We start from the raw sequence: 17,774 nt of genomic DNA, 5'->3' as shown, positions 1-17,774 counted from the left end.
TGTTACAGCTTAGTTCTCTATGTATGGTTGCATGTCTGCCTCAGCAAAATAAGCCTGCTATCAATGTTTGTTGTTGGCACTGAAGTTTACTGTTATGTTCAGTGTGTATCAAACTCTAATTTCTTTTTAGGGCTTAAATGCGATTGGGTGTCATCTGTTCTGTTGGGTCGAAAAAGAACTCCCGTCTGTTTATACCTATATTGCAAGTAGAATGAGATGATTGGGTGGCGCCTATATTTTCTATTTTCTGAGAGACACGGATGCCAAAACGGGTTTCTCATTGCTTCTGTTTTGTTATGAGTTTAAGGACTTCAACTACTCTCTGGTGTTCTTGTTTACCCAATGTCTTACGTTGAGATTACAATCCTCTAGTTCTTCTTCCCTTGTTTTTTTTTCAATACTTTATTTTACTTTTTGTCGTGAGGATGTTCTTCCCTAGTTAAAAGTTGTATCCTCTTACCAGCCATTGCTTGCTATTTCGTTTGGATTCATAAGCTTCTGGCAGCTCCTCATTGTAGAACACAGCAAGTACATTATAATTCCTTATATATCACTTTCTTTCTGTCTTCTTTTTTTCATTCAGCGTGACTGAGCCAAGTTGGTTAATTAAGGTATTGTTATGAATTTGAATCAGTTGCTTGCCTATGCTTGGGTGTGATTCCAAGCATAGAGTTCTGAACATTATTACTGCAAGCATGCCTGGCATGCTATATTGTACTGAACATGTTAGTATGAGCAAAACTTTTATGTGGAACTTTAGAAATAGTAGCAGGTTTTGCCTAAGATTTTAGTCTGATGGCTCATATGGTCATACACAGATTATGATAAGTCTTGCCAAGAAAATTTATATGGTGGCAGTTGCAGCAGTACACCTTTCCTGAAGCGGGCCGCTGGCCTGCGATTTCTTGTTCAGAATTGGGTTTATCATGCATTTGGAAGATGACTTGCTGACACAGCATGTCCTTTTTAGTGGTTCGTATTGCAGTACCTAGCGATCAAAGCTTCTGAAGCATATCTTGTTATCTTTTTTTTGACACCTTTACCGTAGGGGAAGCCCCTACGGTGTAATTTTTATAGTATAACTCGAGCACTGTACAAAAAGAGCAGAGAAAGAAGGGACTTACATATCTTGTTATCTTTTGCCCTCCCCTTTTATGGCTTGTCTAATTAGAATGAATTATGCCAGGGCAGTCTTTTGTAATTTCTCTTTTTTTTGCATGTTTCGGCCTGAATAATGCAAGAACCGCATTCCAGATCGATGGAAGTTCAGTCAAAATCCAGCCAGGGCTTATGACTGAAAGGTATGGAATTGTCTTTTTTAACAGCAAGTTATGAACTTTGTTTGTCTAGATTCTAATCAATTAATCGGTGAACACATTATACATATCACCTCATCTTTAGAGTTTGCTGCTGCTACATACGCGCGTGACCCAACTTTTGTTTGCAGCCAACGAATATGGTTTAGAAATCGGTAGAGTTTGCTGCTATGTCTCCCTAAAATACCAGTTGATCTATACATCCTGGAATGCTACATACCCGCGTGGCTACAAACCCGTTGATCTATACGTCCTGGAATCCTACCTCTGTTAGGATGATCGAAACTATTCTGTTGAATTTAGAAATCAGGCTGGGGAAAGCTCAAGCTTCTAACCTGTGGGCCCGTATTGTACTGAATGGGTTATGCCAAGTCTTGACAAGAAATTCACACGGTGCCACCTATAGCAGAACATCTTTCAGAATTCAGAGTTCCGTCTTGTGTAACTAGTACTTGGATGATAATTTATCAGGATGTGGTGTCGGAACTCGGGACACTGGCGGCTGCTGCTCTCACGCGCAGTTGGTCTGGCCAGTGCCTTTGGCCGTGGTGATCTGCAATGCAAAGCTGGCTAGATTGTGTGTTGGATCGATAAGTCGGGAACCGACCGCACAGTCAGCAGAGCTCAGCATGGTGGAATCCAATACTATGGTTTTTTACTCACACATTTGGTACAAGCGCCGTACTTATACATACAGCTAGAGCACAGACTCAGTATTCGATTAGTATGGTACTCAGCACTGATTATATATAATTTTTTTTAAAATCCAACCATTAGTTCAGCTGACACTTTCATAATCAGTGGACCACGTCCGTTAGAAAATACTTACAAATCCTTTCCAATCACTAGGCATCTGCTCGTTTCAAACAGAGTTTTTTTAATCATAAATAATGTTTATGTTATCTTGAAACCTCAAAACTTTTTATCGCATTTTGAAACTTCCCGATTGACTACGTGGAGCATGGATATTGGCATGCCAATATAGTAGTGTGGCTCATGATAACTGAACGTAAGTTAATTATGTATCTATGCATGTTATAGCTTAGTTCTCTATGTATGGTTGCATGTGTGCCTCAGCAAAATAAGCCTGCTATCAATGTTTGTTGTTCGCTCTGAAGCTTACTGTTCTGTTCAGTGTGTATTGAACTATAATTTCTCATTTAGGGCTTAAATGCAATTGGGTGTCATGAGTTCCCTTGGATCGAAAAAGAACTCCCGTCTACTTATACCTATATTGCAAGTAGAATGAGATGATTGGGTGATGCCTATATTTTCTATTTCGTGAGAGGCATGAATGTCAAAACAGGTTTCTGCTTGCTTCTGTTTTTTTTTGTTATGACTGCAAGGACTTCTCAACTACTCTCTTGTTTTCTAGTTTACCTGATATCTTATGTTGAGATTACAATCCTCTAGTTCTTCTTCCCTTGTTTTTTTAGCAATACTTTATTTATTTCTATTTTTGTAAGGGTGTTCTTCCCGAGTTAAAAGTTGTATCCTCTAACAAAGCCATTGTTTGCCTTTTCGTTTGGACTGCATAAGCTCGTGGCAGCTCCTCATCGTAGAACACATCAAGTACATTATATTTCCTTATATATCATTCTTCTTTCTGTCTTTTTTTTTCATTCAGTGTGACTGAGCCAAGTTGGTTAATTAAGGTATTGTTATGAATTTGAATCTGTTGCTCACCTATGCTTGGGTGTGATTCCAAGCATAGAGTTCTGAACATTATTGATGGAAGCATGTCTGGCGTGCTATTGTACTGAACCTGTTAGTATAAGCACAACTTTTATCTGAAACTTTAGAAATCATAGCAGGTTTTGCCTAAGATTTTAATCTGATTGCTCATATTGTTATGCACAGATTATGATAAGTCTTTTCAAGAAAAAATATACGGTGGCAGTTGTAGCAGTACACCTTTCCGAAGCGGGCAGCTGGCCTACGATGTCTTGTTCGGAATTGGGTTTATCATGACATTTGAAAGATGGCTTGCTGACACGGCATGTCCTTTTTAGTGGTTTCATATTACAGTATCTAGCGATCAAAGCTTGTGAAGTATAGCTTGTTATCTTTTGCCCTCACTTTTGTGGCTGGTCCAATTAGAATGAATTATGCCAGGGCATATTTCTCTCTTTTCTTTCTGCCTGTTTCGGCCTGGATAATGCAAGAATCACATTCCACATCGATGGAAGTTCAGTGAAACTGCCAGATATGTGAACCCACTCCAGCCAGGGCTTATGACTGAAAGGTATGGAATTGTCTTTTTTAACAGCAAGTTATCAACTTTGTTCGTCTAGACTTCTAATCAAGTAATCGAGGAACACATAGCGGCCCTCGTCTTCAGAGTTTTCTGTTGCTACGTACCCGTGTGACACAACTTTTTTTTCCATCAACGGATACGGTTTAGAAATATGAAGAGTTTTCTGCTAAGTCTTTACTATTAAATGGGAGTTGGTCGTTTGACACTCAACGCACTTTGGTGGTCGTCATTAAACGAATCCCATCCATCCAATCTCATCTCATAGTCTTCGCTCTCACATCAATCGTCGGATTGCTTTTCGAGGCAAGTTTCTCCTCACCTTCCCTTGTTTGCCTCACGTATCAAATCAGGATCAATACAAATTAATTAAAAATTATTTCCTTGCCGCATATTTCACTCCCGAAAAAAAATCCCACATTAATCTCCATGCCCTCTCGATCCAATCGCGGCGCCTCACCCCCAACCTCGCCGGCCATCCCAGCCTTCACTGTCCCTGGCGCCTCCACCACCGTCCCCACCGTCCCTGGCGCCGTCACCACCGTCCCTAGCGCCGCCACCACCGTCCCTGGCCCCGACATTGTTTTTCCGCGCAGTTAGGGCCTCGGAAGGATCCGTCATTTCCTCTACACTTCGGGGACGCACACGTCGCCGCCCTCCTCAACAACCGCGGCGCCGGGGACGCCCAAGGGAGGAACCGTGGTGGAGGCTGCACCATTCAGCGCAGGGACGCCCAGGTTGGTCCACGAATTTCCCCTTCCTGATATCTCTCATTCGTTGGCTTTCTCCCCGTCCAGTTTCCTGCTCCCATAATCCACACATAGATTCAACGTTGACCTTTGTGCAAATCAATCCAGGTTGAACCATCGAAGGGGAGCACAAGCTACAAAGGTAGCAACTGCAAGTCTGCAATGAACCAGTGTAAAGTTGATTTCAGTAACGTACATTTGTGATTAACATTAACATAATAACATTGATGGATTAGTTACTGCTATTGAGAAAAAAAATATCACCCTTGTTTCCATTCATATGTGAAGTTTTTTCAGTTCTCCTGAATATTGTAATTCTAGGCATTTATCTTGTATTCCCATTTAAAATGATATCTAATAGTACTGTAATTCTAGGGATTTAACTTTTATCCCCTTTTCCATCTCTAAATATGTTGAAGAAATATTACTTTTATCTCCTATACTCAATCGAATGGATGAGTAGCTATTTAATATTAAAGGCTTCTAACACAGGATATGACGTACCAATTTTTGTATAGCTGACGAAAATGAGTACTTTCCGTCAATTTACCATGAAGGAATGAACTGCAGTTTTTTTGTAGTCATAGTACTTGTGTTATGGCCTTATGGGAGTGTTAAGCAAGACTTACTTTCATTTTGTAACGTCACCAGAAACTAGATGCAAGGTCTTTATGGTTACTACTATGATGGATACTAGAAACATATTTTCTTCCTGGATGAACAGTATAAGTTTAGAACCAATTGTGCCATATCCTTTCCATGATAATTATCCTATGGTTTTTCAGCAGTATAGCTTGCTATTTTGTTTTGAAGTTCCATGTCCTAACGTTGAGTGTAAATGAGAATTTCACGAGAAACCATGTTCAAGATTGACAGCTAATCATGCCCACGTGCATAAAACACTTGTTTTAGCTAAATACCATTTAGTTTATCATGTGCAAAAAAATCTCATCATAATGCCAACTCCTGCTTCTTCCTTGTTTCGTCATTAAGTAAATAATGATATGACTGCAATTATACCTCAGTTCACAACAATGCATGATGTTGCTCTGTTTGTCAAGGTCATGGTTGAGCATTGGACATCACTTCTCAAGCCATCTTTACTATTAAATGGGAGTTGGTCGTTTGACACTCAACGCACTTTGGTGGTCGTCATTAAACGAATCCCATCCATCCAATCTCATCTCATAGTCTTCGCTCTCACATCAATCGTCGGATTGCTTTTCGAGGCAAGTTTCTCCTCACCTTCCCTTGTTTGCCTCACGTATCAAATCAGGATCAATACAAATTAATTAAAAATTATTTCCTTGCCGCATATTTCACTCCCGAAAAAAATCCCACATTAATCTCCATGCCCTCTCGATCCAATCGCGGCGCCTCACCCCCAACCTCGCCGGCCATCCCAGCCTTCACTGTCCCTGGCGCCTCCACCACCGTCCCCACCGTCCCTGGCGCCGTCACCACCGTCCCTAGCGCCGCCACCACCGTCCCTGGCCCCGACATTGTTTTTCCGCGCAGTTAGGGCCTCGGAAGGATCCGTCATTTCCTCTACACTTCGGGGACGCACACGTCGCCGCCCTCCTCAACAACCGCGGCGCCGGGGACGCCCAAGGGAGGAACCGTGGTGGAGGCTGCACCATTCAGCGCAGGGACGCCCAGGTTGGTCCACGAATTTCCCCTTCCTGATATCTCTCATTCGTTGGCTTTCTCCCCGTCCAGTTTCCTGCTCCCATAATCCACACATAGATTCAACGTTGACCTTTGTGCAAATCAATCCAGGTTGAACCATCGAAGGGGAGCACAAGCTACAAAGGTAGCAACTGCAAGTCTGCAATGAACCAGTGTAAAGTTGATTTCAGTAACGTACATTTGTGATTAACATTAACATAATAACATTGATGGATTAGTTACTGCTATTGAGAAAAAAAATATCACCCTTGTTTCCATTCATATGTGAAGTTTTTTCAGTTCTCCTGAATATTGTAATTCTAGGCATTTATCTTGTATTCCCATTTAAAATGATATCTAATAGTACTGTAATTCTAGGGATTTAACTTTTATCCCCTTTTCCATCTCTAAATATGTTGAAGAAATATTACTTTTATCTCCTATACTCAATCGAATGGATGAGTAGCTATTTAATATTAAAGGCTTCTAACACAGGATATGACGTACCAATTTTTGTATAGCTGACGAAAATGAGTACTTTCCGTCAATTTACCATGAAGGAATGAACTGCAGTTTTTTTGTAGTCATAGTACTTGTGTTATGGCCTTATGGGAGTGTTAAGCAAGACTTACTTTCATTTTGTAACGTCACCAGAAACTAGATGCAAGGTCTTTATGGTTACTACTATGATGGATACTAGAAACATATTTTCTTCCTGGATGAACAGTATAAGTTTAGAACCAATTGTGCCATATCCTTTCCATGATAATTATCCTATGGTTTTTCAGCAGTATAGCTTGCTATTTTGTTTTGAAGTTCCATGTCCTAACGTTGAGTGTAAATGAGAATTTCACGAGAAACCATGTTCAAGATTGACAGCTAATCATGCCCACGTGCATAAAACACTTGTTTTAGCTAAATACCATTTAGTTTATCATGTGCAAAAAAATCTCATCATAATGCCAACTCCTGCTTCTTCCTTGTTTCGTCATTAAGTAAATAATGATATGACTGCAATTATACCTCAGTTCACAACAATGCATGATGTTGCTCTGTTTGTCAAGGTCATGGTTGAGCATTGGACATCACTTCTCAAGCCATCAGGTAGTCCCATCCTCACATAAAACTCATTCTTTTGTTTCACTGGGATCGGAACTAGATGATGTTATTTTTTGGTGTCAACAGTCAATTATTGTGATCTTCACTCTGTGGATGTGTGTAATTCATTTTTGTTATCAATTCCGAGGTTTGATAATTTCTTAATTTAATCATTTAATTAAATGCACTATTACACAAGATGTTCGCTGCAAACATTTTTGTGGCATCTAGAACTAAAAGTTTTGCCATATTAAAAGCTTAGGAAAGAAATCTCTCTAATGTAGATTTAGATTTCTTTTTTCTTAAGAATAAACGAATCATGTTACTTCTCGAAGGATTATCATGTTCTGGTTTCTTGGTTTTTCTTAGAGACCGATTTCTTTGTCATCCCTAATTAGGATGAACTGTTATTAGTGGAGAGAGAGCACCCTCTTTTGAGTTTCATCATTCAGCCTTCAGTGCGAAGGGGACTCTCCATTATTCGTGCTCCTAACCTGGGTTAACCTATCTATAAATCTTGCTTCTTATTTATGTCAATCGATTCCTCACTGATTATTTGATTTGTTACCTTCAGCAAGTATTATGTTTATACTAGGTCTATGATCTCTAACCCCAAGAAGTTATTTTTTCACTTCTATGGGCCATTAGTTCAAGAAAAATGTTTTTCTGGTTTCCCTCCTTTTGCCGATTATGGTACTCTGACAAAAAAAACTTACATAGGTTACGTCACTCCGCTCTACCATCAGAATCCCTCTATTCTTCCTCCACGGATCGTCTACCTCGGAAGGTGGGTATTCTAAAAAATGCTATTTGTAGTTTGCAGTAGGTACAAAAAAGCTCGACCAGTGTTGATTTTGTGATGACTTGATCTTGCAGTGTGCTGGGTACATTTTTCTTGATCATGGAGCTCTATCTTGTATTGTGGGGGAAGAGAGAGGTAGCAGGCATGAATGCATGAGCTGGTCACGGCCGGATATATAGTCGACTGGTTGGGGATGCATGAAAGGAGCAGGGCCATCGCCGATTCGCTTGACGTGTACAATGTCTTTTGCCATTTCAATTAGGTACTTCACACTGACTCTTCTAATAAATTATCTACAATCTATGAATTCAACAACGAAGTGAACTTCCATGCGTTATTTTTAACTCTATGTATAGACGTATAGTGATGTTATTAAGATGAAAACAGTTCCGGTTGCAAGCATGCACTAGGAAGACAAGTGTTTCTTGCTAGCCTGGTGGTATAGTTTTAGGTTAGGCAAGTTAGACTGTCATTTGGTTTCATAGTTGTGAAAACATCCCTTAATTTTTTAGCTGTAAAGTTTTCTGTAATACCATGTTTTATAATGGACCGGTGAAAGGGGTTTCGATCTCACAACATGCAAGTGAAGTGCTGCCCTGCAGGTTCATATGCAGCCACACGATGGGATATTTCCCAATTTGACAGGTGAATGATTATATTCTGCATTGCCACAATGGTCATGAAACTTCTTGCTGTAGTTCTCTCCCAGCTGAAACTGAATACTAGAGACTAAGGCCTTGGATGAATTCGGAAGGTCAAAGGGTGTGATATTAGTTAATTTTCATGCTCGTGGTGCTGATTATCGTGATCTCACACTTGTCATACAGGTATGTTTTGTTTTCACATATTTTACCGGAAATCTCATGTACATTCCTCGTAAGGTTATTTGCATTTACAAGGTTAGGATTGTTGCTGGTAGAGAAAAGTACTTACATAGAATTGGTAGGATATTATGGAAAGGCAAGGAAGGGCAGGGCATATTGCTATTGGCTCCCTGCTGAAGTCATTTTTTACTAGCGTTAAAGAACTGTCAGTAGTATCAGAGGCCGTGACACTTCATTCGACTCAAGTATTCAAACAGACAATTTTAGTACTTGTCTATTACGTTCTGTAGTTTGACCTATCTGGTAAAAATTTAGCAATGATTGATTATATTCTGTATTGGCGCAATGGTGCAATCCTGAAATCAATTTTCTTATGTGCTTAACGTGAATTACAGATATGCTCCCCATTTTAAAAGAAGGCCAGGAGAAGATATCAAAGAGTGATCCATCGTTGGCCATCTTTATGGAAGATGATGAGGTTCTCATGATATTTTAGAAAACTTTACAAATGATAGATTATCAAATAACTTTCCAAGAGTAGCATTATCATGAAGGCAATATAGATCCCAAATGCACGGTGTGACTTCAATTACAATTAAGCGACATTGAGCACCACCCGAGGCTAGATTGGCATTGAATGCATGACAAGAAAGGAAAATTCGGAGTCATTGCTTCCATGTCTGAATGGTAAACATGTAACCTGTATCTCACAGCAGGTGCTGCATTTCTGTTCCGTTTTATTGTTGCAGAGTAGTATGTATATAGCTTCCAAACACTATTAACTGCGGTAACTAAGAAAAGTAATCACATAATTTACCTTTCCAATTACTGAGTCAGTATCTAAGGAAACAAATCACAGAATTTTGGGAAACCTATTTGGAAACTAATCATGGAATTGTTTGTGAAATTAAAAGGGACAAAACTTCTTTGGAGCAACAATAGCCACTGCAGCAAGCTTGAGGCCTTAAACCTCTTTGTCACCTCGAAAATCCATTGAGGTTAAATCTCTTCCATGCGGTGAAATCCGAGGCGGTGCGTGATGGTGGAAGGGAGCTGTGGCGGTGTGTCATGGTGGAAGGGAGGTCGGAGCGGAGCATGATGGTGGAAGGGTGGCCCGGGTGGTGCCGGTTGTGGGTGCGACTGGCGGAGGAGCGCCAGCGTCGATGCAGAATAGGTGCAGCCGCTAGGAAGATGCACCGGCGTCGATGCGGAACATGTTCCTGTTTGACGACCTAATGATGACGGATGACGGCGTAGTTGTGGCATCGGACGTCCTCTCCGAGAAGTGGCAGCTTATGGTCACCCCCAACGCAAAGAAAGACAACGATTTGAATCGGACCTGTTTTTGAAACGTTTGGAACTGGGGAGGGTTTTTGTAAAAATAAATTGCTATATAGGCACAACATGTTGTTTCGGGACAGCGGGAGTGTTGTTTTACATGATGTTTCCAAGCTAAGGAAGAATTCTTCTGTATGCTTGCTCAAGTACATGAAAATGAAGAAGAAGAAAATATGCCTAACATATATAACATTGTATGAAAATGGAGTAGGTATTTATGAATGGGGTAGATATTTGTGAATATAAACAAATTCGAGTGCTTATTTTATATTCAAACTATACCAATCATATAAGTTTTCAAAATATATTTCAAACGAGGTAGAATCTTGCGGGCTTTTAGAATATATTGTGCCTTTTTTATACACGTAATTTTTGCAGGTATTATTTTAATATGTAGTGATAAAAAAAATAGCCGTAGCAACGCACGGGCATTCAACTAGTCTCCCTAAAATACCAGTTGATCTATACATCCTGGAATGCTACATACCCGCCAGGCTACAAACCTGTTGATCTATACATCCTGGAATGCTGTCAAACTGAATCTGCTAGCATGATCGCAACTATTCTGTTGAAATTAGATATTGTGACGGGAAAACTGAAGCTTCTAACCTGTGGGCTCGTATTGTTTTGAACGGATTATGCTATTGACAAGAAAATTCACACTTCATACCATGCCAGCTATAGCAGTACAACTTTCCGAATGCAGAGTTCCGTCTTTTGAAACTAGTACTTACTGGACAGTGGAGGATCTGCTATGCAAAGCTGGCTAGATGCCTTTGGCCGTGGCGATCTGCAATTCAAAGCTGGCTAAATTGTGTGTTGGATCGATAAATCGGGAACCGATCGCATATTCAGAGCACAACATGCTGGAATCCAGCACTATGTTTTTAACTCCACCTTTGGTACAATCACTGTACTAGAGCACTGTTTTTTCGCACTCGGTAAGTATGCTACTCAGAGACATATAGGTTTTTTCACTCAGAGACATATAGGTTTTTTCAAGGATATCAAATTTCATAGAAGAAGAGGCCAAGACGGCCGAAACAACGCCAACGAAGGCAATTCGATACAAACACGACGCCACACGGATTACAACACAACCCACACCAGCCCAACGACAAACTCGCCTTGCACCGTCGAGAGGAGACGATACACTAAGCTATTGGGCCGCGTCACGACCGAAGAAGGGAACTCCGGGAAGCCAACTCCAACTTCATGCTGGCACAAGCCAACGCACCGCCCACCCAAAAGTGCCCAGGAACGGCGAGTGAACGGCAGGGCTGAACCAGATCGAAGGAGGCGTCGACCATGAAGAAGTGCCGCCGACGGTGTACATAGCGCCCCGGAAGCCCAAGCTCTGAGCGGCGGCCACCACCGACTCCAAATGGCGCACCGAGGACTCCCGAACCATCTAGGCGACGCCTCCAAGAAGGAAAACGACACAGCCGTGCCGCCACCGCCCGATCCAAAGACCGGATCAAGGTTTCCCCCGATGTTCGACACGGGGAAGAGCGAGCAGCACCATGACGACGCCTCCAACAAGGTGACGGTGCCCGCGGGCGTCGCCGTCGCAAGCTTACGCAGGGATTTCTCCTCGGTCCTGCCGCCAAACCCAAGCCCGTCGGAGAAGCGCCGCAAGGAGACGTCTTTTGGCCACACCGCCGTCGAGAAGCAACACTGCCATCGTCGTAGAGGGAGGTGCTGACCTCCGTCTCACCGCAAGAAGAACGGGGACTGGATGGTGAGACTCCAGCCCGCCGCCGCCCGGCCGGCCGCCGACACCTCCATGGTGTCCAGCAGCCGACGCCTACAGGCGTCCACGCGCCGGCCTACAGCCATGGCGGGCCCTGAGTTCCCGGCCGCCGCCACAGGGGACGCCTCCATCGCGGGGGAGAGCAACACCTCCGCCGACCCGAGATGCGCCCATCGCCGGACTCCTGCAGCACCTCGCCGCCGCGTCACGCACCGCCGCCGCCGGAAGAGGAGGCCGCCACCGCGCGAGGGAGAGGCCCCGCCACCGCCGTCACCGCCCGGGCTTTGCCCGACGGGACCTCTGGCGGCGCGGAGGAGGAGGGGGAACGGGGGGGGGGGGGTGGGAGCCTGGGGTTTTTTCGGGGAGCGGGGGGATCCTCAGAGACATATAGGTACACGACACCTTTGCTATGTCTCAGTCGACTTTGAAATTTCACAACTTTTTATGGCATTTCGAAATTTGAAACCTCCCGGTTGACTAGGGGGAGCATACAATACACGCCGTTAGCTTTTTCACAAAAAAGAGAGGAACATAAACAGTCTGCTGGTATTGCTCTCCGAAGCCCATCTAAGCCCAATACCGTGACCTGCACCTGGCTCACCCTGCGCTTCTCGGCGCCGCCTTCCCCTCGCTGCCCTGCTCTCATCTCTGCTCACCTGCTGTTGCTGCTGCTCCGCCGCCATAGAACCGAACCAGCAGACGACGGCAAGGGCAACATCTCTCATCCCGTTCTCAGTCCAGCTCCTCACCGTGGTCTGCTCTGGTCTGATCACCTCCGTGGCGTCCGGAGCCACGTCCCAGCCAGCGATCTTGTCGCTCCAACTCGTCACCGATCTTCGATCCGGGTGGGACGGGGCACCGACCCACGATTCCAGCTGCCATTGTCCATCCTACCCTACCTTCCTAGCCAGCCACCGGAATGGCAGATCAGTACAAGGTTTCTGCTGCTATTGTAGCCGAATCCGAGAAACGATCGTTCGTGTTCAAGATACATGGATACTCAAAACTGAAGGAGCTGCTCAAGAACGGCGAGTGCGTGGCTTCTCCCCATTTCAGCGTTGAAGGTCACAACTGGTTCCTGAGGTTTTACCCGAACGGTTACCTGGAATATCATGGTGCTTTCATATGCCTGCTTCTTGATGCTGTTGATGATAAGTCGTATGTGAATGCGGAAGCCAGTGATATTTGTGTACTTGGCGACGATGGTCTACCGGCGCCATCATTAGTGGGTACCCTGTTTTCTAGTGTGCACAGTACATATTTGGGTTATAATATACTCAGGGAGGAATTGGATCAGCAGTCGTGGGATATAATGGATGAAGATGGTTGTTTAAGCATCAAGTGTGATCTCATTATCAAGAAGGATATTCAGAGTGAAGAAACAACCGGTAATCAGTTTGTTCTTGTTCCTCCAAGTGACTTGCATCGGCATTTCGGCAACCTCCTAGAGAGCATGGTCGGAGCAGACGTGACCTTCCATGTCGGTGGGGAGAAGTTCTTGGCTCATAAGTTCGTGCTCGCTGCTAGGTCGTCTGTATTCAACGCGGAGCTCCTTGGCGCCATGAAGGAGAGTGTCAGCACTCCGATTGTGATCCATGAGATGGAACCCGATGTGTTTAAGTCTTTGCTCCATTTCATATACACCGACTCACTGCCCGTTCTTGAGATGGCTTGCAATCAAGGTGAAGCACGGCCTGATGTGGCCATGGCTAGCCATCTACTCGTGGCAGCAGATAGGTACAATGTTGAGAGGCTGAAATTGATATGCGAACACAAGTTATGCAGCCGCATTGATGCCAACATGGTGGCAACCAGTTTGGTTTTAGCTCAGCAGCATAACTGCAATGGACTCAAAGAAGCTTGTCTACAATTCCTCTCTTCTCCTTCCAATTTGGAGGCGGTGGTGTTAACTGATGGCTACGAGTATCTAAAACTCAGCTGTCCATCTGTCCTTAAGGAGCTCATTGCTAGGCTTCTGCCGGTTGAAATGAAAGCGGCCAAGGATATTGTCATGGCAATTTAGTAGTATGGCTCATAATCATCGCATCTTAATTAATTTAGTATATGTGTATTTTTCAACTTAGTTCTCTATGTATGGTTGCAGCAAAAAACTGCAATCTATGTTGGTTGCTAGCTCTGAAATTTGCTGGACTGCCCAGTGCACAACCTCCAGTATCTTTTGTTGGAAAAAAACAAGATATGATGTCTATCCATCTGTATCTACATTGCAAGTATAATGGGATTGATTTGGTGTCGCTTGTGTTTTCTATTTGGGCTCGCTCCTATTTTTTCAGCTTGCAATCCTCGTTTTTCTCCCCTAGTTAAAAGTTATATCCCTATCTGTATCCACCATTATTTCTCTGTAAGCTTTTGGACTGCATAAGTTCGGATGACCTCCTCATTGTAGAACACAACAAGTGCATGATACATAATTCCACTTTGGTCTGGCTGTGAAAGTGAGTATATGACTCCTATGTGTATGGTACTCTAATTTCTCTTTCTAGGACTTAAATGAATTTGGGTGACATGTGCTCCTTTGATCGAAATGAACTATCTATTTATTATATCTATGTTGCAAGTAGAATGTGATTGGTGGGGTGAAGCCTATATTTTCCATTTTCAGAGATGCATAAATGTCGAAAGTGGGGTGTCTGCTTCCTCATTTTGATATGGTCTGTACTCTGTAAGGACTTCAACTGCTCTATGTGTAGTTCTATTTACTTGATGTCATATGTTGCTATTGCAATCCTCAAGTTCTTCCCTAGGTTTTTTTTCTAGTGGATTCTTCCCTTGTTTTTGTTAATGCTGTTTCTTTTGGACTGCCGAGGGGTCTCCTCATTGTAACAAGACAACAAGTCCATGGTATATAATTCCTGTTTCTTCTGACATTTTTTTCAGAGTATAACTGTCTGTCCTGGATTCAGACAGTCCAAGTGAAGATACCACTGTTCTTTCTTTGCCGTTTATTTTTGCCTTGTCAACTGAAACTTGGGCAAGTTTGGATGGGCGTAAAGGTATTGGTACCATGGTATGAATCTCGAATCAATCGCCCGGCTTCGCTTTAGTTCGATTCCAAGCATTGGCACATGCCACTAGGCTGTTGAACTGAATCTGTCTGATACTATGAGCGATGTTTTTCTGTCAACGTTAAGAAACCAAAGTAGATGCAGCTCAAGTTTCTGATCTTGATTCTCATATAAATCCCTACAAGAAGCAAAATCCCAAGTTCCCAACCGTGGCAGTACACCTTTCAGCATTCAGAAATCAAAAGGGACACGGGCTTAATTTTGTGCTGTTGGTCTCTGAAGCCCACCTAAGCCCAACAATGTTCCTCACGTGACCTACCTCAAGCGAGCGCCACTTCACGCCGCCGCGTTCCTACAAGCCTGCTGCTCCGCCGACCATCAGCTGAGGCGGCGGTCCTCTTCCTCCTCGATCTGCCACCTCCCACTACAACTCGTCACCGCGGTCCTGGGGCGGGGTCACATCCCAGCCGGCAAGGCTTCCATTCGCTTCCCTTTGTACTCGTTCCTGATCCTCGATCCGAGTACCTGGGACGTGAGACGGGGCACCGACCGACGACTCTAGCTGCCATTATCCATCCTACCCTAGCTACTGAGGCACCGAGCCAACCTTGGGAATGGCAGATCAGCACAAGGTTTCCACTGCCATTGTTGCTGAATCCGAGGAAAGGTCCTTTGTGTTCAAGATACATGGATACACAAGACTGAAGAAGCTGTTCAAGAACGGCGAGTGCGTGGCTTCTCCCCCTTTCAGCGCCGGAGGTGACAACTGGGTTCTCAAGTATTACCCCAACGGCCGCTCAGCACCTCGTGCTGCTCTCATATTCCTACTTCTTCATTCTGTTGATGGCAAGAATGTGAACACGGAAGCTAGATCTGTTCGTGTACTTGGCAAGGATGGCCTACCAGTAACACAATACATGGGTAACACGTCTCAGTCGACCTCTATAGCTGATCTGGAATTTCTTCTTGGATGTGTGTCCCGACCCAAAACCTCATATTTTGGTTACCATATCGATCGGGTGAAATTGGAGCAATTAGGGTATATAATAGATGACTGCTTAAGCATCAAGTGCGACCTCACTGTCAAGAAGGATTTCCACAGCGAAGAAACAGTTGAAAATCAGTTTGCTGCGGTCCCTCCAACCGACTTGCATCTGCATTACAGAGACCTCCTAGACAGCATGGATGGAGCAGACGTGGCCTTTCATGTCGGCGGGGAGAAGTTCTTGGCTCATAGGATCGTGCTGGCTGCCAGGTCATCCGTATTCAAGGCGGAGCTCCTCGGCACAATGAAGGAAAAAACCGACCGTCCTATTGAAATCGGCGACATGGAACCTGATGTGTTCAAGTCCTTGCTTCACTTCATATACACCGATTCGCTGCCTGTTCTTGGGTTGGCAAGTAACCAAGGTGAATCACGTCGAGATGTGGTGATGGCTGGCCATCTGCTCGTGGCAGCAGACAGGTATAACATCAGCAGGCTTAAGTTGATATGCGAGCACAAGTTATGCAGCCATATTGATGCCAACATGGTGGCGACCAATTTGGCCTTAGCTGAGCAACATAACTGCAGTGGACTCAAGGAAGCTTGTTTACAGTTCCTCACTTCTCCTTCCAATTTGGAGGCGATGAAGGCAAGTGAAGGCTACAAGCATCTGAAAATTAGTTGCCCGTCTGCTCTTAGGGAGCTGATTGCTAGGCTCCTGCCAGTTGATATGAAAGCAGCCAAGGAAATTATCATGGAGATTTAGTAGTGTGGCTCATAATGACCAAATCTGAATTAATTAGGCATGTTTCAGCTTAGTTCTTATGTATGCTTACATGTGTCCTTGGCTATCTATGTCTGTTGTGAGTTCGTTGGGTTGCAGAGTGTGAATCGAATGCTAACTTCGGCTTAAGTGAAATCGGGCATCATGTTGTCTCCTTTGATTGAAAAACTCCTATCTATTTATACCTATATTACAACTAGAACTAGATTGATTGGGTGACAACTTTTATATTTGCTGGGATGTATGAATGTCAAAATTGGTTTCTGCTTGCTTCAGTTTTTGTTACTGTATATCCGTATTGGGCTTCAACTACTCCATGTGGTATTTTATTTTACCTGATTCTTATGTTGAGATTGCAGTCCCCTAGTTTTTATTTCCCTTTGTTTTTTAAAGGGACTTCCTCTTCCCTAGTTAAAAGTTGTATCCCTGAATCAGGCATTGTTTATGCTGCTTCTTTTGGACTGTATAAGCTCAAGGGAGCTCCTCATTGTAGCAGATAGCAAGATGCCGCATTCTGATTTTTGTTCCTTTTTTTTTCCTTCTTCATTGTGTTGGCCAAGTTTTTGATGGGCTGTAATAATCTTGCTTGGTCCTTGAAGGTATTGGTAATTTCGTATCAATTGACTGCATGGAGTTTTCGAAATTTTTGCTGCAAGCGTCTTTCCTAGACATGCATGCTGGAATGCTATCGAACTGAAACTGTAAGTATGACTGCAATTTGAACTTTATAAATCATAGCATGCAGCTCAAGATTTTTATCCGCGGGCTCATATTTTTATGTACTGATTATGTACAAGTCGTACTGTACTTTCTGTGGGACTTTAGAAGTCATACTGGGTGCTGCTGAAGCTTTTAATCTCGGGGCTTATATTATTATGTACTGATAATGATAGATCATTAGAAAAAAAGTTACAACTGCACCAAACCTTTCATGAATCCGGCTTACAAAGGCTTGTCCGAGTTAGAGAGGCTATTTCTATTTCACGGCCTGCCAGAGAACATAACTACGGAACACTGCAGTCGTGAAATTTCTAGTGGCTCCTATACACCGACCATCTATCAAGCACCGCATACTTCTGGTCGGGTATTGGTCTAGCCCATTTTTTTTCTTTCTGTTTTTGTTTTTTCTTTGTTTTTGATTGTTTTTCTGTTTTTTTGTTTTCCTTTTCCTTTCTTT

At 43.4% G+C, this 17,774-nt stretch overlaps 2 protein-coding genes across 2 annotated transcripts; both read left to right on the top strand.

Annotated features, from left to right (window-relative positions):
- Positions 1-12,721: 12,721 nt before the first annotated feature.
- Positions 12,722-13,825, top strand: LOC124694842 (BTB/POZ and MATH domain-containing protein 2-like). Its single transcript, XM_047227776.1, has one exon. The coding sequence runs from the start codon at positions 12,722-12,724 to the stop codon at positions 13,823-13,825; it is 1,104 nt and encodes a 367-aa protein (XP_047083732.1).
- Positions 13,826-15,442: 1,617 nt separating this feature from the next.
- LOC124694423 (BTB/POZ and MATH domain-containing protein 2-like) lies at positions 15,443-16,579 on the top strand. Its single transcript, XM_047227408.1, has one exon. The coding sequence runs from the start codon at positions 15,443-15,445 to the stop codon at positions 16,577-16,579; it is 1,137 nt and encodes a 378-aa protein (XP_047083364.1).
- The last annotated feature ends 1,195 nt before the right edge of the window (positions 16,580-17,774 follow it).

This window comes from Lolium rigidum, chromosome 3 (genome assembly GCF_022539505.1).
Source record: "Lolium rigidum isolate FL_2022 chromosome 3, APGP_CSIRO_Lrig_0.1, whole genome shotgun sequence".
In the NCBI taxonomy this organism is placed as follows: Eukaryota; Viridiplantae; Streptophyta; class Magnoliopsida; order Poales; family Poaceae; genus Lolium; species Lolium rigidum.
The sequence above is the reverse complement of the archived record's forward strand: the minus strand, read 5'-3'. Positions and strand labels throughout refer to the sequence as shown.

Excerpts from the sequence above, each read along its gene's own strand:
- LOC124694842 (XM_047227776.1), top strand. The coding sequence starts at position 12,722 with ATGGCAGATCAGTACAAGGTTTCTGCTGCTATTGTAGCCGAATCCGAG.
- LOC124694423 (XM_047227408.1), top strand. The coding sequence starts at position 15,443 with ATGGCAGATCAGCACAAGGTTTCCACTGCCATTGTTGCTGAATCCGAG.